The sequence below is a fragment of the Chlorocebus sabaeus genome, chromosome 11 (genome assembly GCF_047675955.1).
Source record: "Chlorocebus sabaeus isolate Y175 chromosome 11, mChlSab1.0.hap1, whole genome shotgun sequence".
In the NCBI taxonomy this organism is placed as follows: Eukaryota; Metazoa; Chordata; class Mammalia; order Primates; family Cercopithecidae; genus Chlorocebus; species Chlorocebus sabaeus.
Window position 1 is genome coordinate 93858047 of NC_132914.1, and position 24372 is coordinate 93882418.

General features: G+C 38.6%; 1 protein-coding gene across 4 annotated transcripts in view; it reads left to right on the top strand.

The window, feature by feature from the left end:
* CFAP54 (cilia and flagella associated protein 54) overlaps nucleotides 1-24372 on the top strand; it is a 377198-nt gene that overhangs the window by 31269 nt on the left and 321557 nt on the right. For all 4 annotated transcript variants that reach the window (XM_008004317.3, XM_037996664.2, XM_037996665.2 and 1 more), the window contains exons 9-14: nucleotides 4740-4938; nucleotides 11797-11978; nucleotides 12066-12231; nucleotides 13480-13565; nucleotides 16378-16512; nucleotides 18861-19011. In XM_008004317.3, coding sequence (XP_008002508.3) covers nucleotides 4740-4938; nucleotides 11797-11978; nucleotides 12066-12231; nucleotides 13480-13565; nucleotides 16378-16512; nucleotides 18861-19011 — 919 coding nt within the window. The remainder of the gene's footprint in view (nucleotides 1-4739; nucleotides 4939-11796; nucleotides 11979-12065; nucleotides 12232-13479; nucleotides 13566-16377; nucleotides 16513-18860; nucleotides 19012-24372) is intronic.

The following is a 24372-nucleotide window of genomic DNA, read 5'->3' on the forward strand; positions in this document are numbered from 1 at the left end:
GCGCATGCCTTTGTCTTTGACCGCTTAGGGTGAGCTGAGCAGGCGAGCAGGCTTTGAGGCTGCAGAGAAGATGGAGACACCTTTTCTCATCAGCCTTAGGTTTCACCCTTGGGAATGTGCAGGAGCTAGGTTATCCAGTAGCAACAAACAACCCCCATACCTCAGGTGGCTTAAAACAATTTATTGTCTACTGGAGTCATATGTTATTTTAGTTATCAGGGGCTCTGCCTTACAAAAGCTGCTCAGGGCCAGGCTGAAGAGCAGCCTTCGTTTCAAACATTGCTAGTCATTTGGCCAGAGGGGATAAAAGAGAGCTCTGGGGAACCTTGCACATCTAGTGATGCTCAGCATAGAAGTGACATGAGTCTGTTCTTCTCATATGTCATAACCAGCCACACAGCCTCTCCCAACCACAAGCAAACACTAGTAAAGACGATCATAGGGCAGGGAGTAGGCAACGTCAGGCCTGTGGGGCCCTCAGCCCTTTTTGTTCCCCTTGTCTTTTTTTTCTTCATCCCTTTGCCTTCCTGACTCTTAATATGCCCCAGGGCCCAGTTCTATATCGTTTTGAAGCTCTCCCTGACTGTTCTAGATGGATATATACCCTCTTCTGCGAGCTTCCATGTAGGGATTGAAAATGAATCTATGGTGAAGGAGATGAGCAGTTTCTTACAGAAGAGGTGTATCAAATCTCAGAACCTGGAAAGGATTTGGGAAATCATCTGGTTCAGTCATTTTATATACAGATGGGAAAATAAAACCTGCAGTATTTAAATGACTGGCTCAAGATCACAAAGGCAGCCACTGGCAGAACCAGAACCAGCACCTGCATCTCTTAAGTCCAGTGCTCGGCCGCTACTCCAATCACTGCTACTCTCTTTCCTCATTTCTTCTTAACACATTTAGGGGTAATCCTTTTTCTTTCTTTTAAATGAATTATTGTATTTAAATACAAATGGTTTTTGGACATGGTACCTTTCCATTGCTACTTAGTGTGACAATATTGACTACTGAGCCCGCAGGTACATTTTATACATCCCTTTTAAGATGTATCCCTTACTAACCAACAGTCTATTAAATGGTGAGTAATTAATTAAATTATAGGCAATTCCTCGGATAAGCTTTTAAGCTGCCTGCATCTGGGATTAAGTAGCGGTGCTATAGTCTTTGTAAGAGGGCAGGGAACAATTTTTTTTTTCTTTCCAGCATTTTTTTTTTTCTCTGCGCAAGCAAATTTAAATATCCAAAGTTGCAAGACTGTTGTTACTTAGAATATTATTAGGACTTAGTTATCCTGGTAGCAAAACTAAATACATTTTCAAAGAAAAATGTTTAAAATTCCAGATAAAATTACATTAAAAACTAAGTTGTATCTGATTTCCCTTAAGATAATTGTTGAATGAAAAGTTCTGGTGATTTTTTTTTAAAGAAAAAATTGTAATTGTTTAGTGAGTAGTTGTTTCAGAGACTAGTCAACACATTCTTTTCATAATATCATCCTATATTACCTTGGCATATTTTGCAGAATGTCCTGTTTTCTGTGTATGCAATAATTTTATTATGTTTCTACCAAATAAATTAATTTCAATATGCATTAAATATATTTTCTGAAACATTTCTGGGTTTGTATGTAAGTTGTTAACTCACAGTAAATCATTTTGACTCTCAAAAGATTTTTTTAAAGGACTACTAATTCAGACTCCTAATGATTGATTAGTTAATGATTTATTCAATAAATATTTTTAAGTACCTGCTATGTGAACAAGTAGATGAAGATTACATTCTAGTGGAGAATTACATCATAAAAAATAAATAAAATAATTATAGCTTGTGATAAATATTAATAAATAAATAATGATAATGGTGAGGATGAAATGAGTTACATGTAAAGCCCTTAGAATGTTCCCGGCGGATAGTAAGTAGGTCCTCAGTAAATATTAGCTATTATTGTTTATTTATTATTTATTAATTCAACAACCATGTATTGAGTGTCTACTGTGGTTTCAAGTATAGTGGAATATAGAAATACTAAATTGCAGCCCTGGCTTTTTGAAGGGCCTTGGAATAATGGACAGAATTTGGCTAGACAGGGAGAATAGAGATAAACATTCCAAATGAAGGGTCAGAGCATGGTCATAACTTAGAAGCCAGAGTAGGCAAAATTTGCTGGGGGTCAGTGATAAATAGAGCTTGACTAGGTAGGAATAGACACGTGATGTTGGGAAATTAACATAATACATCTCCTAGAGTAGATGTCATGGAGACCATAGTATTTAGAGATGGAACCAGACTGTACAGTTGTGCCATTCAGATTTTCATTCATCCTGACATTTTAAATAATAATATAATATATCCTATGCAGTATATGTGTCATAATTTGTCTATTTTGTCGTTATTATTTTAGTTCTTTCAAATTTTTTTGCTATTTTAAGTATTGACATCATCCACATCTTCAGACATGCTTATTTTTTTTCTTTCTTTTATTTCCTGTAGATAAAATTCCAGGTGTAGGATTACAGAATCGAAGGACATAAACATTTTATTTCCCTTGATATATATTACCAACTTGATTTCCAAAACGAGTATTCCTATTTTCAAGGTGACAACTTGCAAGTACCAATTATTTTACCACAAGCTGTTATTATTTTTATATTATTGTTTTCTTTTATTTTTCTTTGCTAATTCAGTTTTCATAAGATGGCTTGCCATTTTAACTTTGTTTTTTTGAGCCAGCTTTTCTTTCATTGTGTGAATTATTTTTCACAGTCTTTGACCATTTATCTACTAGGGATTTTAATTTTCAAAATATACTTGAATGAGCTCATTATTTTTATAGACATTATTATTTTGCTTTTTATACTTGACAATCCATTGTTTTCCTTATTGCTTCAGCTTTAATTCTTTTTTATAGATCTTTTAAATATTTATATTTCAAAATCTTTTACTTAATATTTTATTTACAGCTCTGATAAATATTCCATTCTTTTTGCTAGTTTTTCTATGAAATTTTATAAGTAATTTCATTGTTTTATTCACTTGGGTTTTACCATTTCATTTTGAATACTTCTAATTATTCATAAAGTTGATTATGCTGTTTCAATATGTATTTTTAAAAGCTCTGTTTTAACCTACATAAAAATCTTAGGAAAAACTCTTACCTCTATAAGAAAAGAGAAGGCAGGGCATGAAGTTCAAATTTTTTTGAAGTTTTTTTGAGACGGAGTCTCACTCTGTCACCTAGGCTGGAGTGCAGTGGCATGATCTTGGCTCACGGCAACCTCTGCCTCCTGGGTCAAGCAATTCTTCTGCTTCAGCCTCCCAAATAGCTGGGACTACAGGCGCACACCACCGTGCCTGGCTAATTTTTGTATTTTTAGTAGAGACGGGGTTTCACTATATTGGCCAGGCTGGTCTCAAACTCCTGACCTCATGATCCACCTGCCTCGGCCTCCCAAAGTGCTGGGATTACAGGTGTGAGCCACTGTGCCCGGCCTCTTGTTGAAGCTTTTAACATATCAGTTGGCCTATGGATTGAAAAGGTACAGAAGCTTATGAGTAGGGAAGCTAGTGTTTGCAGGAAAGTAGTTCAAGCCAACTTTATCCCTGCTTTTGTTTTTCTGTCTTTCTGACTTTGCCTTAATAAGAGAAATAAAAGCAAGGGAATTATGAGCATATCTTCCAGCTGGATAAGGATTCTAGAAAAGTCAACTAGAACTACAGTTCTTATTTGCTGGCAAACTAAATGCAGAGAACAGGTCATTTGTTGGAGAGAAGAATGAAGTGTGGCAGGAAGCATGTGCAGGAAGTGCAGTCATTTGGGGCCAGTACAAAGCATAATGACTGGGAACCCACACAGGTTCTAAACAGTCACTAGCCTGTTAGCATAAAGCTGATCAATTCTTTCTTAGAGTTAATTACCACAAACCTTGTTATTTATACTGCTAAATATTGCTTCAACTTTTGGCTTGAGGACCTTCTGCATGAGAATCTCCTGCAGTGCTTATTAAAAGTGTCCAGACACACAAAATCTCTGGAAATTTGGTCTTGAATCTACAAAGCACCCTTGAGTGTTTCTTAGGTAACCAAAGTTTGAATATCAGTTCCTAAGGCTATAATGAAGATACTATAAAGCATATGAAGATTTATGCTCGCTTAATAAGCAAACCATAATAAACAACCTTTTAATGCTGCCTTGGAAACACAAGCATATAAAGAAACAACAAAGTCTTTGATGTAATGGCAGCATGATATCTCTAATGAAATCTGGAGTGACATCTCAAAAAATGAAAACATAAAAGCAGGTATCTTTTGTTACCTGCTTGTTGTTAGACCAACTGCTGTCTGTTTTAGCATTGATTAAGCATGCCTTACTTTTCTTTGCCTTATAACAGGGTTTTTTGTCTTTTTTTTCCCTGAGGGTCTCACTCTGTCACCCAGGCTGGAGTGCAGTTGCATGACCTTAGCTCACTGCAGCCTCTACCTCCCTGGGCTCAGGTGATCCTCCCACCTCAGCCTCCCAAGTAGCTAGGACTACAAGCACATTCCAACATGCCTGGCCAATTTTTAAATTTTTGTTGAAATGGAGGTCTCACTGTGTTGCCCAGGTGGTCTCGAACTCCTTGGGTCAAGCAGTCCTCCTGCCTTGGCCTCCAAAAGTATTGGGATTATAGGCATGAGCCACTGCACCCACAATATAATAGCTTTAACAAATGGACTGAACTTTTTTTTCTCAATTTCAGTTATCATGGCCACGTACTGTCACAGAGCGGCTATTGGATGAGATGTTTGATAGCACTGCATCCCGGTTTCTGGCTGTCTTGGAAGCCCTTTCTGATTCAAACAGGCGAATACTGCAAACTGGACCCATTGTTACAGATGAAGTAGAGATTCATGATGTTGTCTCAGAATTGTTTATGGCAGGAAGAGAACTTTTGATAAGTAAATAAGATGTTAAGATATTGTTTTATGATAGAATGATAGACATGAGTAACAAAAATTTTAGCATGGTAGTCCATACATGGGAAACTGATAAAATTTATATTATTTTATTTTGGTTTGATTGGTTGTTTGTTTTTGAGATAAAGTCTCTCTTTGTCACCCATGCTGGAGTGCAGTGGTATGATCATGACTCACTGCAGCCTCAACTTCCTGGGCTCAAGTGATCCTCCCTTCTTAGCCTCCCAAGTAGCTGGGACTGCAGGTATATGCCACCATACCTGGCTAATTTTTGTATTTTTTGTAGAGATGGGGTCTCACCATGTTTCCCAGTCTGGTCTCGAACTCCTGGGCACAAGCAGTCCACCCATCTCAACCTCCTAAAGTGCTGGAATTACAGGTGTGAGCCACTGTGCCCAGCTGATATAATTTATATTGATCTTGAATTCAGCAACCTTGCTAAGGTCAATTGATATTTCAAATAATGTATTAGTAGATTTTGGAGGGACTTTTTGTATATACAATCATCTATGAATGGCTTATTTCTGTCCAATCCTTAATCTTTTAATTTCTCTTTTCTTGCATTTCTTGATGATTGCACTGTCTGGGATTTCCAATAACACATGGAAAGAAGTGGTGATAGCAGACTCGCTTGTCTCAATTTTTTCCTCAGTTGGAAAGCTTTCAACATTTTGCCATTATTTGAGATATCTACTGAATAATTATTATAGATACCCTTTTGCAGATCACAGATGTTTCTTTTATTCCTGGTTTGCTAAGTGTTTTTTTTTTTTTAAATCTTGAATAGTTTAATTTTAGCAAAAGCTTTCTCTGAATTTATTGAGATTTACTGAGTTGATCAAATGGCTTTCTCATTTATTTGTATTAATGTGGTCGATTATATGGATTGTTTATCTAATTTTTAACCATCCTGTTTTTGGAATAAACCTAATTTGGAGGTAAGGATTAGCCTTTTGATACATTGCTTGATTTGTTTGGTAATGTTTAATATTTTTGCTTCTCTGTTGATGGGACAGACTTTTCTTTCTTGTAATGTTCTTTTTAGGTTTTGATCACACGGTCATATTAGCCTCGTAAAATGAGTTGAGAAGTATGCCCTCTTTCTCCATTATCTGTAAATGTTTTGTGTCATATTGGTGTTATTTCTTCCTACATGTTTGGTTGAATTTTCTGGTGCAGCCATCTGTACCTGGAATTTTTTGTATGGGAATATTTTAAATGATGAATTCAGTTTCCTCCATAGATATAAACTTTTTCAGATTTTCTTTTCATTCTTTTTTAAAAAAATCTATCTCTTTGGTAAATTGTATTTTCTTTGAAAATTTTCTGTTTTATCTAATATTTTAATTAATTAATTAATTAATTAATTAATTAATTTTTTGAGACAGAGTTTTGCTCTTGTTGCCCAGGCTAGAGTATAATGGCATGATCTCTGCTCACTGCAACCTCCACCTCCCCAGTTCAAGTGATTCTCCTGCCTCAGCCTCCCAAGTAGCTGGGATTGCAGGCATGTGCCACCACCACGCTTGGCTAATTTTGTATTTTTAGTAGAGATGGAGTTTCGCCATGTTGGCTAGGCTGGTCTCAAACTTCTGACCTCAGGTGATCCAACTGCCTTGGCCTCCCAAAGTGCTGGGATTACAGGCGTGAGCCACTGCGCCCAGCCTTAAAATTTTCATTAAGGATTTCCAGTATCTCATCATGATCTTTTTAATGTCTGTAGAATCTGTTTGATGTCCTTTTTTTCACTGTAACATTGATCAGTTTGCCTTCTCTCATATTACCAAGGGTTCATCAATTTCATTAGTCTTTGCAAAGAAACAATATTTGACCTTGTTGATCTTCCCTATTGTATGTCCATTTTCCATATTATTGATTTTTGCTCTTCATTACTTCCTTTATTGTACTTTCTTGGATTTGCTTTACTGATTTAAAAAACTTACTAACTTGGAAGCTTAGATCATTGATTTTTAGGATTTGTTATTATTTGCATTAAATGCATATTAAGACATTTATTCTAAATTCAGCTTTAGCTATGTATCTGAAGTTCTGATATATCATATCTTTATTACTATTTGGTTAAGAATATTTTCTAATATGCAACATGATTTATTCTTTGATATATGGGTTCTGAATCAAAATATGGGAGATTTTCTAACTATCTTTTGGTTACTGATTTCTTTGTTAATTATACTATGGTCAGAGAGCATATTATGTATTATTTGGAACTGTGAACATTTGTTAAGATAGTCTTGATGGCCTGGCAAATGACCAGCTATGGTAAATAGTCTGTGTGTACTTGAAAGACTATGTATTTTTTTGTTGTTGTTGGGTGCATTGCTTTATATATATGTTGATTAAGTTAAGCTAGTAAATCATGTGGTTAGGTCTTCTCTATCCCTATGGATAGTTTTCATCTTTTTATTTTATAAATTACTCAGAGAAATATGTTAAACATCTGCTATGCATTTCTGTTAGTGTGGAATTGCAAGAGCCTGGGATATTCCTATTTTGCTTCATCAGATACTGTTTTACAAAGTGGTTTTTTTAGTTTGCACACCCATTAACATTTTATGAGGGTTCCATTACTCTAAAATCTCTCTGACAGTATTTTCTGTCTTTCTCATTTTGTCCATTTTGGGGTGAATTCAGTGGTGTTGCAGTATAGACTTAAATTTCTCTGATGACTGATAAAGTTAGACATCTTTTCGTACACTTTTTTCACTATTGGATATCCTATTTTGTGAGGTGCCTATTTTAACCTTTTGTCCTTTTTTCTGTCGATTTGTAGGAATTCTTTATATATTCTGGATATAAGTCCTTTATTGAATACATGTATTGTAAATATCATTTCTTACTTGGCGGCTTGTCTTTTCATTCTCTTAATGATATCCATTGGGGAACAGAAATTCTTAATTTTAATGTAGTCCAATTTATCAATATATCCTATATAGTTGATCCTTTGTGTGTCGTGGTTAAGAAGTCTCAGCTACCCCAATGTAAATATATTCTCATATGTTTTCTTCCATTAATTTTATTGTTTTACCCCTCACATGAGGTCTCTAATTAGAAATCAGATCTTTTTTGTTGATACGAAGTAGAGATCAAGATTTATGTACTGCTATATGTATATTCAGTTGACAGAGCACCATTTATTGAAGATAACTTCCTTTCATTGGCTGCAGTATCCCTTAGTCATAAATTAGGTGGCCGTATGTGTGTTGTCTGTTTTTTCACTCAGCATAATTCTCTTGAGATGTATCCAGGTTGTGTATGTTAATAGTTCACTTGGACGGGCACAGTGGCTCATGCCTGTAACCTTAGCCCTTTGGGAGGCCAAGATGGGCTGATCCCTTGAGCCCAGGAGTTCGAGACCAGCCTGGCTAACATGGTGAAACTCTGTCTCTACTAAAAATACAAAAATTAGCCAGGCGTCATGGCCTGTGCCTGTAGTCCCAGCTACTTGGGAGGCTGAGGCAAGAGAATCATTTGAACCCAGGAGTCGCAGGTTGCAGTGACTGGAGATCACATCACCGCGACTGCACTCCAGCCTGGGTGACAAAACAAGACTCTGTCTCAAAAAGAAAAAAAAAAAGCTTCACTTGTTACTGCTGAGTATTATTTTATGGTATGGACACACCACAGTTTGTTTAGCCACTTATCCTTTGAAGGACTTTTGAATTATTTCCAGTTTTTGGCTATTAGAAGTAAAGCTGCTATGAACAGTTGAGTACAAGTTTTTGTGTGAAGGTAAGTTTTCATTTCTCTGGAATAAAACGTTCAACAGTGCAATTGGTGGTTCAGATACATGATAAATTAGTATTTAGTTTTGTGAGAAACTCTCATACTATTCTCCAGGGTGACTCTGCTATATTTCCACCAGCAATGTGTGAATGATCCAGTTTCAGAAAATCCTTGACAGAATTTGGTGTATCATTAGTTTTTTATTTTAGCCATTCTGATAGGTATGTAGTAATATCCCACTGTGATTTTAATTTGCATTTCCCTAGTGGCTAAAGATGTTAAACAGTTTTTCATGTGTTTATTTGCCATCTGTATACTCTTTCTCTAGTGTCTTTTGTTTACTTTCTCATTGCATTGTTAGTTATTTCTCTTGAGTTATGAGAGCTCTTTTTATGTTCTGAGTACAAGTCCTGGTCATTGCTTTTAAGACAGAAAATACCTTTATTAAGATTTTTTTCCTCCTCATCATTACTTCCCATTTTTCATTGCTTCTTTCTAAATTCATTTCTTTTTGCTCAAATACAAACTCTAAGAATTTTGAAGTAGTTTGGATGGATATAATAGTTTATTTACAAGTTTCTTTAAAATTTTGATGCTATTTCTTAATTGTCTTGTATATGTAGTATTTCTGTTGAGAAGTCTAATGTCAGTTTAAATCTTCTTGTTTTATAGATGTATCTTTTACAATTTTCACTTTCTTATGACATTCTTACATTTTATTCTACTGGATCTAGGGGTGGGTTTAGTAATGCAGCAGATACTTTGAAGTCTTATATCTTTCTTTCATTTTTTCATGTTACTTTTAAATTTCTTTCCTTATATTCATTATTTAAAAAAATCCTTCAAGGCATTGAAAATGCCATTAGACAGATGTTAACAGGATAGATGTTCATCCTCTATGTCTTATTTATTTTATTCTTTTTATGTCTTTATTCTGTTGCCTTCTGGGAATCTTTCTCTATCTGATTTTTCAGGTCAAGAATTTGATCTTTGATTCTCTCTGTTCTACTCTTCTGTTTACCTATTTAATTATTTGTTTCAACAATGATATACTTTTTTGTTATTTTTGTTGTTTGTTTGAGACAGAGTCTTGCTCTGTTGCCTGGGATGGAGTGCAGTGGCACAGTCTCAGCTCATTGCAGGCTCCGCCTCCTGGGTTCAAGCGATTCTCCTGCCTCAGCCTACCGAGTAGTTGGGACTACAGGTATGCACCACCACGCCAGGCCAATTTTTTGTGTTTTTAGTAGAGATGGGGTTCCACCATGTTGGCCAGGCTGGTCTCAAACTCCTGACCTCAGGTCATCTGGCTGCCTTGGCCTCCCAAAGTGCTGGGATTACAGGCGTGAGCCATCGCGCCCAACCGTCAACGATGATATACTTTTTACCTTGAATCCACTTGGTTCTTTTTCACAGCAGTTGTTTTTGCCTCATGTTTCTAATATCGTCTTTTATTTTTCTGAGATAATATTTTCACTTAAGTTCTTGTTTGTGCTGTTCTATTTTCCTGCTTCTTGTGGTAAAGGATGCTTCATTTGTGGTTTTTCTTTCAAGGTGTTTTTGCTTTTAATTTTTTTTCCCATGAGCTTTCCTTCTTGGAACAGTTAGCTGACTTGGCTTCAGTGTCCACCTGAGAGGAGGGAGAAAAGCCTTGAGTTAGCTCCTATGCCTTTAGGTGAGTTTAGTGTGTGTGTGTGCGCATGTGGGTGCACATGTGTGTGCAAATGCCCATCTGAATGCAGGGAACCTCTGGTGCCATGGTTTCTCTTCCCAAGAAAAATACAAGTTTTTAGATAAGAATTTCCTTGACTTTCTTCACTCAAACCCCCAAATTTACCCTCATGCATATCGATCCTTTTCCACCATCTCTGGTTTAGATGGAGAGGATGTTTCTCTTTGTGTCGTTAAGCCTAATCCCTGTAAGTGTCCAAGTGGTCCCATTATACCGTGTCGTTGTTTTTTTTTTTTTGAGACAGGGTCTCACTCTGTCACCCAGACTGGAGTGCAATGGTGCGATCATGGCTTACTGTAGTCTGGACCTCCTGGGCTCTAGCGATCCTCCCACCTCAGCCTCCTGAGTAGCTGTGAATACAGGCATGTGCCACCATACCTGGCTAATTTTTGTATTTTTTGTAGAGTCAGGGTTACTCCATGTTGCCCAGGCTGGTCTCAAACTCCTGGCTCAAGGGATCCACCTGCCTTGGCCTCCCAAAGTGCTGGGATTACAGACATAAGCCACTGTGCCTGGGCTTCCATGTTTTCTGTCAACTTCCTCCCTATACGTCGTCTTCTTGGCACAGCCAAATTTATTGAAGGAATCATCTGTTTTCATTGTTCCTAAGTATTTTCTTTCTTCTTATACATTAGGTAGACCCTAGCATTCTACTAAGAATGTCATGGACATTGCTCAATCCAGGGGTCACTTTCAGTTACTTTTCTTTTCTTTTTTCTTTTTTTTAAGAGGCAGGGTCTTGCTGTATTTCTCAGGCTGGACTCGAACTCCTGAGCTGAAGTTGTCCTCCTGCTTCAGCCTTCTGCGTAACAGAGACTATAGGTGCATGCCAATAAGCCTGGTAGTCCTTTTCTTCTTTACTTTCTGTATGTATGTGTTACTGTTGAATACTCCTTTCTCTCTAAACACTCACCTTTGCAGCCTTTATTCCCTCTGCTCTTCTCTTAAACGTTGCTGTTTCTTGTTATTCTGTGCAAGGCAACATGATCCATGGCTGAATCTACTATTTACTGCGGATACGTAATGATGACTCTAAAAGCTCTGTCCTCGTTTTAGATCTCTTTCCCAAGTTTCCAGTCTGTATCTAGGAACTCTTGCTCATTCTGTGTTTGAGATTCCATTCTTTTTCCCCTGATTATCCTTCCCTAACTTCCCTCCTTCTCTAGATCTGTTGGATGCCCTTCCTGTTTGTCCCCAAAGCACTACCCTGTATTTGCCCACTAAGATTTCTTGTTTCCCCCACTAGAACATAAATCCTATGAAAGCAGGGATTGTGTTTTCCTGGTGCATGGAAGTGTGTATAGTGAATATTTAATAAATATTTATTTGCATGAATGATATTCAAAACTCTCTTCTTCCTTTCCTAGTGTCAAATATTGGTGCAGATGGAATGCTTGATTTTCCAAAAACATCTCTTCTGGAACTTATGATAGAAAGAAAAAATGTTATTTCTGTGGATGCTGCTGTGAAATTTATAAAATTAGCTTTTACCTATGAGGAGTGGAGTTTATTTGAATCTTCTGCTGCACATATTATTTATTTTCTCCAGGTAATATATGCAAAATCATCCTCCTGGTTTTGTTTTGTTAAAATGACATCCAATTACTAATTAACGTGTGGGATATACTTCTCCAAGAGGCAGGATGATCCAGAGTCAAAGAAAGCAGAGAAGGATTTAACTCTTCTAATTGCAATGGAACCACTAATTAATGTAAAGAGAAACAAAGGTTTGATCTTTCCTTTGGAAAACTATAAAGAAGGACAGTCGGTTCAAATTTATTTTAAAAAAATTGCTGTTCATGGTGAGTATTTATTTGTCCGTTCAAAAATTTAGTTTGACGAAATATGCTCTTTTATAGATGTGGTGAGAGAAAGAATATTGAAGGCGGAGGGAGCAAGAGATACAAAGGCCCTGAGACAAGAGTGTGTTTGGTGATTGCAGGAATGGCATGGGGGCATGTGTGACCGAGTGTGGTAGGTGACAAGGCTAGAGAAGTAGCTGGGTGCTAGATGATGTGGTTCCTGGGTTTTGTAAAGATGCTAGATTATATTCTGAGTGACACTTTTGAGTAGGGGAATGAGGTTCTATTTACCTTCTGGCTTAGTTGGATAAGAGGGAGGCCCGTAAGGCAATGAATCAGAGGACAATGTCATCTGTTCATGTTAGGAAGGGAAGGTTTGGTAATCTCCTGTCTCTTTCCAGCCTGCAGTGTTTGCCATTCTAGGACTTTTCAAATCCTGAAAGTTATTTTGTGTGTAATTGAAAATCTGCAGTGTCTACTTTTTACACCAAAGAGAACTATTTAATTCCAGGTTTTTAATGTTTTGTCATGTTCTTAAATTATTGTATGGCTTATCAGTTGCAGTAAGTAATTTGTACCAAGTAATGATATATATGCCTTCTAGTGATTTCTGAATCAATGTTTTTATTATTTTTCTTTCAACTACCTTATTTTGTATGCATTTTAATATTATAAGCCTCTTCAGTTTCTTTTTGGACATAGCATACAAATGTTGGATTTATGATAATAATGGTCTATTTTTATTGGATTAGAGCCACTAAGATTAGTTTTCTTTTCTGTGTTTTTTTTTTTTTTTTTTTTTTTTTTTTTTTTTTTTGAGACAGAGTCTCACTCTGTTGCCCAGGCTGAAGTGCAGTGGCACGATCTTGGCTCACTGTAACTTCTGCCTCCTGGGTTCTCCTGCCTCAGCATCCTGAGTAGCTGGGATTACAGTGGCTTGCCACCATGCCCAGCTAATTTTTGTAATTTTAGTAGAGACAGGGTTTCACTATGTCGGCCAGGCTGGTCTCAAACTCCTAATCTCAAGTGATCCGTCTGCCTCAGCCTCCCAAAGTACTGGGATTACAGGCATAAGCCACTGCTCCCAGTCAAGATTAGTTTTCATATAGAAGTATTTAATTTGTCTTATTGACATGATATTTGCCCGCCTATCATTTGTGTCATTTTTGTAGCAATTTGTGTTTCTGTGCCTTTTCTATTTGAAATTTTGGAAGTGATTTTTTGTTTCATTTTCCTCTATGAATTTAGATACTTGTTTGAAGAATTGTGGATATTCAGAGGATATTTTCCATTTGGCAGCAACCTTGTATTTCTGTGTCTGCACTGCTCCCCAGGTGAAATAGCTATTTTAAATAATTTTTATTAGTGTGGAAGTAGGTTTTTGTGCCTAACTTAAGGCCAGAATTAAAATATCACAGCAATTACACCTTGCTAAAATTTTATTTTGTTTAATCATTAGAATATAGGATTAAGTTAGATTCTGACTTGTAGTTTTAAGTTTCTTTTTATTATTGTTGTCATTTTGAGTGTCTGTTCCTTTTTGGGAAATTCTCAGGCTGTGTTTCTAATAGTGAAGGAAAGGAGGCAGTGGTTTTTAAGAAGAGTTAATATGTTTAATGAAATACTGCTTTCAGTTCATGAGTACAAAGCCTTGTTATTATTGGAAGTCACTTTCCACACAATGGCCAGTATTTAAAAAATGACCTATCTGAGGGTACAAATGTTCAGGTAAAACTACTATGGTAAAAGCAGTGGTTATTAAACAAATAAATTCAGGTAAAAGCAGTGGTTATTAAACAAATTTCAGGGATCCTCAGAAGCCTAACTTTGTGTGTTTTTAAATTAATTTATTTGTTTTTAATTTTTATTTTAAGTTGGGGTACATGTGCAGGACATACAGGTTTGTTACATAGGTAAACGTGTGCCATGGTGGTTTGCTGCACCTCCTACTTGTAAGTGAGAACATGTGGTATTTGGTTTTCTGTTCCTGTGTTAGTTTGCTGAGGATAATGGAGAAGCCCAGCTTTGAGTAGTAGCTCCCTAATCTGTTTTTGTTACTTTTGTATATAACACTGGTATTCTGATGAAATTTCATTTGAAAATTTGGTAATATTGTCATTTTTGAAAAGTATGTAAACCACAATTATAGAGTATTGTATTAACTTTTGCCCAGGTAAGTGAAGCACAGTAAGGGACTTGAGAAGTTCTGCTTTATAATATTTTTCATTTCTTCTGGGTTTCTCAGGATAAGTTATAACCTATGACAGGTATTTAATTTTTGAAAGAAAGGCGTTTGGCAGTAAATACATTATTACAGGGGGAGAGCTAACCATAAAATAGAGATCAAGGCTTAAAAAGGTAGGGAACTTTCCTTTATCCGTTTTTCTTTTTCTTTTTCTTTTTTTTTTTTGAGACGAAGTCTTACTCTGTCACCCATGCTGGAGTGCAGTGGTGCGATCTCAGCTCACTCCAACCTCTGCCTCCCAGTTTCAAGCGATTCTCCTGCCTCAGCCTTCCGAGTAGCTGGGATTACAGGTGTGCGCCACCTTGCCCAGCTAGTTTTTGTATTTTTAGTAGAGATGGGGTTTCACCATATTGGACAGGCTGGTCTCAAAATCCTGACCTCAGGTGATCTGCCCACCTCAGCCTCCCAACATGCTGGGATTACAGATGTGTGAGCCACTGTGCCTGGCCTTCATTTATCTGTTTTGTTAAAATGATATATGTCTTAGTTCAATTCAATTCAATTTAATTCAATTCAATAAACATTTATTGATATCTGTCATATTCCCAAACATTGTAGGAAGGTGCTACATATGCAAATTAGGTCTTAGAGCAGCCTCAGAGAGCTCTAGGTTTGGTATGTTTTAATCATAAACTCATTATTTTTCTAGTTTAACGATAATGAGTAACAATTTTCTTTTGCAAAAAGGCAAGTAGCTTGGATGAGAGAAGACATACTCATTCTGGCTCATCAATTGACACTCAGTGTGAGGTTCTGTTCAGCTTTTCCCTTTCCTTCTTGTCTCTACACTTTCCCAATTCCCCGTTGCTTCTCTAGTTACTAGTTCATGTACCCCTGCTCCAATTCCTTATTATTATTATTTTTGAGACAAAGTCTTACTCTGTCGCCCAAGCTGGAGTACAACGGTACAATTTTGGCTCACCACAACCTCTGCCTCCTGGGTTCAAGTGATTCTCGTGCCTCAGCCTCCCAAGTAGCTGGGACTACAGGCACACGATACCATGCCCAGCTACTTTTTATATTTTTAGTAGAGATGGGGGTTCGCCATGTTTGCCCGGTTGGTCTTGAACTCCTGACCTCATGTGATCCACCTGCCTTGGCCTCCCAAAGTGCTGAGATTACAGGTCTGAGTCACCGTGCCCATCCAATTCCTTATTATTTTAATGCAATAATTTTAAAAAGAGAGAAGTATATGTAAATTTCACAGTCGGATGGGAGTAATTGGTTTGCAAACTTGCCTAAAAGTGTTTGGGACTTTTCCTTTTAGAGAGGCAGAAGAGCATAGAGCATTCATTAAGAGTGAGGGATCTAGGTGGGACACGGTGGCTCACACTGTAATCCCAGCACTTTGGGTGGGCAAGGTGGGTAGATCACTTAAGGCCAGGAGTTTGAGACCAGCCTGGCCAACATGGTGAAACCCTGTATCTAGTAAAAATACAAAAATGAGCTGGGTGTGGTGGTGCATACCTGTATTCCTAGCTACTTGGGAAGCTGAGGCACGAGAATCACTTGAACCTGCTGGGATGTGGAGGTTACAGTGAGCTGAGATTGCGAGCCAAGATCGTGCCACTGCGCTCCAGCCTGAGCGACAGAGTGAGGCCCTGTTTCAAAAAAAAAAAAGAGTGAGGACTCTGGAGCTAGACTACTTAGGTTTGAATCCCTCCCATCTGCCACTCTTTAAGTCATTTCTTGTTGGGGAAAATCACTTAATCTCCTTGTGTTTCAGTTTGCTCCTCTGTAAAATGGGGAGGATCACACTAGGACTCCTCTCATAGGGTCATTATGAAGATTCAATGTGTTAGTATTTGTAAAGCTCTTAGAGTGTTGCTCGGCACACAGTAAATGTTATATACATGTATTTTATTATTCCTACTCATTTACCTTCTCACTTTTGTTTTTAGGATGTTCAACCTGATAAAGAAATTGTTGTGGACACAATAATGTTCCTATGGCAGAAATGCAAATTAGGAATTCAGCAGCTCAATATATCCAGAAATGACTACGCAAAATTCACCCAGAAAATCAGTACTAACAAAGTATTCCTTTTGCATTTCCTTTCACATGTTTTTTGCTATTGCTAATTCAAGTTGCCGTACACATTTCAAATCTAATTTTTTCCTATTTTTCACCTGGTTAATGACTTTCATTTGCATATATACATATATAAAGAAGATATTCTTTCTAGTGCTGAGTGACCCTTTATTTTAATATGTGTTCCCTGCACTCCTGTTCTAATTTTGTTTGTTGTGAGGTATGAAGAGGTGTTTCAGGTCTTTTTTTTTTTTTTTTTTTTTTTTGGCAGAGTCTCGCTCTGTCCTGGAGGCTGGAGTAGTACAGTGGCGTGCTCTCGGCTCACTGCGACCTCTGCCTCCTGGGCTCAAGTGATCCTCCCCAGCTCAGCCTCCCTAGTGGCTGGGACTACAGGCATACACCATCATGCCCAGCAATTTTGTTTTATTTTTTTGTGGATATGGGGTTTTACCATGTTGCCCAGGCTGGTCACAAAGTCCTGGGTTCAAGCAATCTGCTCATCTCAGCCTCCTAAATTGTTTGGATTATTATAGGTATGAGCCACCACGCTTGGTCTTTTCAGGCTTTTTTTCTTTTTTCTTTTTTAGATGGAGTCTTGCTCTGTCATGCAGGCTGGAGTACAGTGGCACAATTTTGGTTAACTGCAACCTCTGCCTCCCGGGTTCAAGCAATTCTTCTGCCTCAGCCGCTGGAGTAGCTGAGATTATGGGCATCCACCACCATGGCCGGCTAATTTTTGTATTTTTAGTAGAGATGGGGTTTCACTATCTTGGCCAGGCTGGTCTTGAACTCCTGACCTCGTGATCTACCTGCTTTGGTCTCCCAAAGTGCTGGGATTACAAGTGCGAGCCCTTGTGCCTGGCCTCAAGCTTTTAAGTGAAGAATAAATATAGTATGGGCCAGGCGCAGGGGCTCATACCTGTAATCCCAGAACTTTGGGAGACCGAGGCAGGTGGATCTCCTGAGGTCAGGAGTTCGAGACCAGCCTGGTCAACATGGTGAAACCCTGTTTCTACTGAAAATACAAAAATTAGCCAGACATATTGGTGTGTGCCTGCATTCCCAGCTACTCGGGAGGCTGAGGCAGGAGGATTGCTTGAACCCAGGAGGCGGAGGTTGCAGTGAGCTGAGATCACCCCATTGCATTCCAGCCTGGGCAACAGAGTGAAACTCCGTCTCAAAAAAATAAAATAAATAAAAATAAAAAATAAATATAGTGTATCTGAGGTCATATAACCTTGGTTAAATTCAAAAAGAAGATTAATAGAGAATACAGAGAAGTAAGAGTGTCAGGTTTTCTCCATCCTGCAATAATATATTTAGACTATTTAAAAGAGCTACTTTATAGGAGGGAGAAGGGTGTGCATTTGAATATTATAACCTGGAAACGTAGGAGAAAAGATTTTAGTAATTACAAATACTGTAGCTTTGGTAATTTGGAAGCTGCATAAGATTAGCTACATTAGTATGCATACGTGTGATTTTTGTCATGTACTCTGTCAAGTAATAATGTGAGTACATAAATACCATTTTATCATCTCAGGTCCCAAAATGTGATAGCTGGCTTTATGTGCTAAGCTTTGGGGATACAGGCATGAAAGACAATTTCTTTCTCTCTCTCTCTTTTTTTGTTTCGAGACAGAGACTCGCTGTTTCACCCAGGCTGGAGTGCAGAGGCACAATCCTCGCCCACTGCAATCTCCGCCTCTCGGGTTCAAGCGATTCTCCTGCCTCAGCCTTCAGAGTAGCTGGGATTACAGGTGTGCGCCACCACGCTGGCTACTTTTTGTATTTTTAATAGAGACGGGGTTTCACCATATAGGCCAGGCTCATCTTGAATTCCTGACCTCAAGTGATCCACCCACCTCAGCCTCTCAAAGTGCTGGGATTACAGGCGTGAGCCACCATGCCCGGCCGTGAAAGACAATCTAAGGCACCTGATGTGGAGCCTGAAACACCTACTTCCCCCTCACTCATAAGGAGGATGTTGATAGTAATCATAATAGCTGCTTTGTATGGACAGTGAGAACTTTTGAGGTTACAGATACTATTCACTGATACGTACAAATAACAGATCATAAATTTCCCATGATGGCTATAGATGTGCAGACTCTAAACTTAAATGAATCTACTTTATGAATTTATATAAACAGATTGATTACTAAATATCATTTTAAAAGGATTACTGAGTTTTATTTATAATTAAGACATTAATAAAGAGGGGTACCTGTGTAATATTTCCATATGATTAGAACATGGTTTTTTTCAAGGAAGTATAAGTTTTGAAAAATGTGACTATTTGTACAGTTTTATATACTCTTAATTGATTTTGCTGTGTATTTTCTCTTTTTAGTGGATTTATCTTCTGTGGCAGATAAATGAAGTAATTCACTGCTATAAAATGGAAGACATTGACATTGTGGTAGTGGCAGAAGTCACATTACGGTTAAGTGAAATACTGGAATCTTTAGGAAGCCCAGGAAGAAAATTTAAACAATCTCTAGGTAAAATGTTGGCTGAAAAATTGTATACATATGTAAATACCATATATATAGGTATGATACCAAATACAGGATAACTTCTACTAATGGAAACTAGGCACTTTAATGTTATGCTTCATTGAGGATTTATAATTAGAGATAGATAATAATATAGTTTCATCCAGTGGATGTTAGGAAGGTTTCATGCTCTCTGGTTCAATGAGGGACAAAACCCTTTTTGTCGCCAGGCGCGGTGGCTCACGCCTGTAATCCCAGCACTTTGGGAGGCCGAGGCGGGCGGATCACCTGAGGTCGGGAGTTCAAGACCAGCCTGACCAACATGGAGAAACCCCTTCTCTACTAAAAATACAAAATTAGCTGGGCGTGGTGGCACATGCTTATAATCCCAGCTACTAGGGAGGCTGAGGCAGGAGAATTGCTTGAACCTGGGAGGCGGAGGTTGCGGTGAGCCGAGATCGTGCCATTGCACTCCAGCCTGAAGTGCAACTTGTTGAAGTTTCACTTTCAACAAGAGTGAAACTCCGTCTCAGAAAAAAAAACACAAACCCTTTTTGTCTTCTCATATTCCTTTTCTCTCCTTTTCTCTGTTCCTAATTGCTACCTACTCCCCTTTACTCCCCTCTCTTTCTTTCTTTTTTTCCTTTCTCTCTCTTTTTTTTTTTTTTTTTTTTTTTTTTGAGATGGAGTTTTGCTCTGTCACCCAGGCTGGAGTGCAGTGGCACAATCTCAGCTCACTGCAAGCTCCACCTCCCAGGTTCAAGCGATTCTCCCACCTCAGCCTCCCGAGTAGCTGGGATTACAGGTGCCTGCCACCATGCCTGGCTAATTTTTGTATTTTTAGTAGAGACAGGGTTTCACTATGTTGGCCACACTGCTTTCAAACTTCTGACCCCAAGTGATCCACCTGCCCTGGCCTCCCAAAGGTTTGGGATTGCAGATGTGAGCCACCGCACCTGGCCACCTCTCTTCTGTTTTATCTTCCTTTGTTTTCCTCCCCTTCCATTTCCCATAAGAGTGAATGCTTGAAGGAAGATTCTGTTTTGGACACTGTCATATTCTTGGCACTCACCAAATAATCTGACACAGTGTAGGAGATCAAGTAAGTACTTGTTGAATGGATCAGTGTCATTCTACTTTCTATCTCCTTTTTTATTTTCTTTCTTCTAATTTCTTTCTCTTAAAATTCTTTCTTCATTTATTGTTTCTCCTCTACTTTCTCTCTTCTTATCCTTATCATCTTTCTCTTTTTGCTTTCGTTTCCTAGTCCCCCAGTCCCCATTCTTCCTGTCTCAATGCCATTTTCTTCTCCTTCATTCTCTTCTCCATTCAGGAGATGTCTTCTCTCAAAGGATGGCCTTCTGCTCTGACCTCCTTGTTCTTTGTTCTGCCTCTGGTTGCAGCCCTGTACTGTATTTAATGGAGTGGGGATTAATGTGGAGGGCTCCATAGAGGGTATTTACTTTGCTGTTTCACCCCACTTAGAGAGCATGTATGACATCTGAAGGACTCTGTAATAAAGTTATTGTTTGCTCGGATATTCACTAATCTGGCTCTGCCTGTCTTCCGCTGTTGAGTGTGGCTTTTCAGATGGAGTTTTAGAGCCATGGTTCTCAAATTTTGATTGTTATCAATATCACCTGAAAGGTTGTTAAAAACGTAAGGGCCAAGCTCTGTTCTACTTCAGCTAGCCTGGACCTTCTCAGTCTTTATTAGTTTCCCAGGTGAATTTGATACAGATCGAAGTTTGACAACCATCAGTTAAAAGTCTCTTGCCATCGAACACATTCATTGGCCTCAGGTCGTATTTCTGAAATGTCCTGGCTGAAAATGCTTTTTTTCCTTTTAAAAACTTTTGTTATGCAGAAATTTAAATATAGAGAGAAAAAATAAATCACCATTATGCATCATCCAGCACCAATAATTATCAACATCTTTTTCAATCTTATTTCATCTCTCCCTGCAACATTTCCCCCTCTATGAGTATTTTAAAACAGATATGTAATTTTTCCAGCAAATACCACCCCACCATGTGTATGTATGTGTATCCAACTATTTAACAGATAAGGATTTTTTTAACATAAAACCACAGTGCTGTTATTATATCTTACAAAATGGGGAATAATTCCCATGTCCCTGATTGTATTCAAAAATATCTCTTAAAGTTGGTTTGTTCCAATCAGAATCCAAACAAGGCCCACACATTGTATTTTCTTGACATGTCTCTTAAATCTCTGTAATCTCTAATGGTTTCTCTCCTTCCTACTCCCCTTTCGAGACATTTATCTTTTGAAGAAACTGAGTCATTATCCTGTGGGATTTTCCACATTCTGGATTTGGCTATTTCCCTCCATGTGATGCTGGTTAACTTGCTTCTCACCTGGTAGTTAGATCTGGATGCTTACTTAGATTCTGGTGATACTTTGTTAAGAAGAATTCTTGCCAATTATCTTATTTTTCAGCAACAGTACTTCATAGGTAGTGCTATTTACTCCCTTGCATTGAATCAGGAGGCACACCATGCCTAGTTATCCCACTTTCTGTGCTATAAAGATTTATCTGTGAGTTTAGGTCTAGGTTGGTTCCCCAGAAGCAGGTTCTGAGATAATGATTTGAATGAAGTAGTTTATTTGGGACTTTATCCAGGGAAGCACAGTGGAGAAGTGAGACAGGGGAGGAAAGGAAGCCCCAGGTAATGCACCGTAAGTTAATGAGAAGGCTGCTGTTTTGAGTTCAGGGCCTATTCCCATGAGGGACCTCTAGGAGCCCATATAGAACAAATACAATGAAGTTGTATTTCTACAGATTTTATCTGCCATTTGTAGAGGGCTGTTAGGAGACTGGGGGTAAGAAGCCAGGAGGGACTCCTAACTTCTCTCATTCCTTTTGCATTTATTACACTGCAGTCTTCAATGAAGAACTTACTTCATCCCCTGTTTGGCTAGTCTGATTATTTTTGAGTATGTAATGGACATTATTATTTCTAAATATTTTGTAGAAATAATTGAGGCTTTGGATGATGTTTTTCTAGGGAAGATTTATGCTTGCTTTTAAAACTAGATGCATGAAGGCACTAATACTCTAGGATCCCATTATTCCAGTTTGAGGGATTAAGTTATTTTGAAGATGAAATGCTTTCTCCTTGAAGATCTATTTCCAGTTCACCCTAACGTCTTTTGCTTCTCATCCTTGGTGGGCCCTGGATACCAATCCCTGTTGCTTTTCTCTCAAGGCTATCAGAGGTATCACTCAGTTTCTCAGCTTCTCTCTCCAGAATTGACATAAGCCCCAGTGGGAAAAGTAGCTCTGATGTGTTCTATACTTTCTGTCCTCCCTTTCCAAGATTCAGATGTGACTCTGTGATACTATGAGATATATATATATATCTATGCAGTTGACCCTTGAACAACATGAGGGTTAGGGGCACCCATCCTAAATCCATGTTTTGGCTCCTCCAAAACTTAACTCTGATAGCCTGCTGTGGACTGGAAACCTTCCCAATAACATAAACCATCAATGAAAACATGTATTTTGTATGCTATATATATATAAATAATTATTTTTGTCCACAGTTCCTGGCTCATGACTCCCATAGTTCTCATTTCCTACGTGACTAAAACAACAAGCATACCTTTTGTTCAAGAGTGGCTTTTTGTTCTTGGTTCCTGAAGTAGTTTCAGATCAGCTTTGGAGCATTAAAAGTGAGTCTTTTGTTACAATGTTAGGGCACGTTAGGCCTCAGAAGCAGACCTCAGAAAACAATCTCTCTCTCTCTCTCTCTCTCTCTCTCTCTGACTTTCTACTTTCCTCCTTTCACCTGCTCCTTTTTCTCTCCAAGGATGGCCATAGAAACTGAAAATATAATCTTCTCCTGCCTCTCTGTCTTGGAGTTGATCATAAAGAAATTCTCTGACCTACCTTGTCTGATGTAGGACATAAGACTCATTTCAGAAGGGGTCCTGCCCCATACCCAGGAGGAAGGAATGTGGTACAGCGAGGCCAAGAAGAATCTGAACAGACAGGCCTTGCTGGGTATCTTAGTCCATTTTCTGTTGCTTATAACAGAATACCCGAAACTGAGTAATTTATAAAGAAAAGGACCTTATTTCTTACAGTTGTGGAGGCTGAGAAATGCAAAGTCTAGGGGCTGCATCTGGTGAGGGCTTTCTTACTCATGGAGACTTTCTGCAGTGTCTGAGGTGGTGCAGGGCATCAATGATGGGGGCTGAGGAAGCTACCTCAGGAATCTCTTACTTTTCTTTTTTTTTTTTTTCCTTTGAGACAGAGTCTCACTCTTTCACCCAGGCTGAAGTGCGGTGGCACGATCTTGGCTCACTGCAGCCTCCGCCTCCTGGGTTCAAGTGATTCTCTCGCCTCAGCCTCCCGAGTAGCTGGGATTACAGGCATGAGCCACCACGCCAGCTAATTTTTTTTGTATTTTTAGTAGAGACAGAGTTTCACCATGTTGGCCAGGCTGGTCTTGAATTCCTGACCTCAGGTGATGCACCCGCCTCGGCCTCCCAAAGTACTGAGATTACAGGTATGAGCCACTGCACCCGACCTCTTCCTCTTCTTATAAAGTCACCAGTCCAGTCGGGGTGGGAGGTTAGGGGAAGGATAGCATTAGGAGAAATACCTAATATAGATAATGGGTTGATGGGTGCAGCAAACCACCGTGGCACGTGTGTACCTATGTAACCTGCACGTCCTGCACATGTATCCCAGAACTTAAAGTATAATAAATTAAAAAAAAGATACAAAACTCTGAAATGACATAAAACAGGGCCAGTAAGTAAAATATGAGTGAGTGTAAGGTATTTTTTAAAAAATAAACTTAATATATTTCCAGAAAAAAAAAATAAAGTCACCAGTCCCACTCCCATGATAACTCATCAATCCATTAACCTGTTAATCCATTAGTCTATGAATGAATTAGCCTATTCATGTGAGGAGAGCCCTCGTGACCCAGTCATCTCTTTATTTTTTTTATTTTTTTTTATTTTTTTTTATTTTTTTTTTTGAGACGGAGTCTCTCTGTCGCCCCAGGCTAGAGTGCAGTGGCCGGATCTCAGCTCACTGCAAGCTCCGCCTCCCGGGTTCACGCCATTCTCCTGCCTCAGCCTCCCAAGTAGCTGGGACTACAGGCGCCTGCCACCTCGCCCGGCTAGTTTTTTTTGTATTTTTTAGTAGAGACGGGGTTTCACCGTGTTAGCCAGGATGGTCTCGATCTCCTGACCTCGTGATCCGCCCGTCTCGGCCTCCCAAAGTGCTGGGATTACAGGCTTGAGCCACCGCGCCCAGCCGACCCAGTCATCTCTTATGGGATCCATCTCTCAATACTACCACATTGAGGATAAAATTTCAACA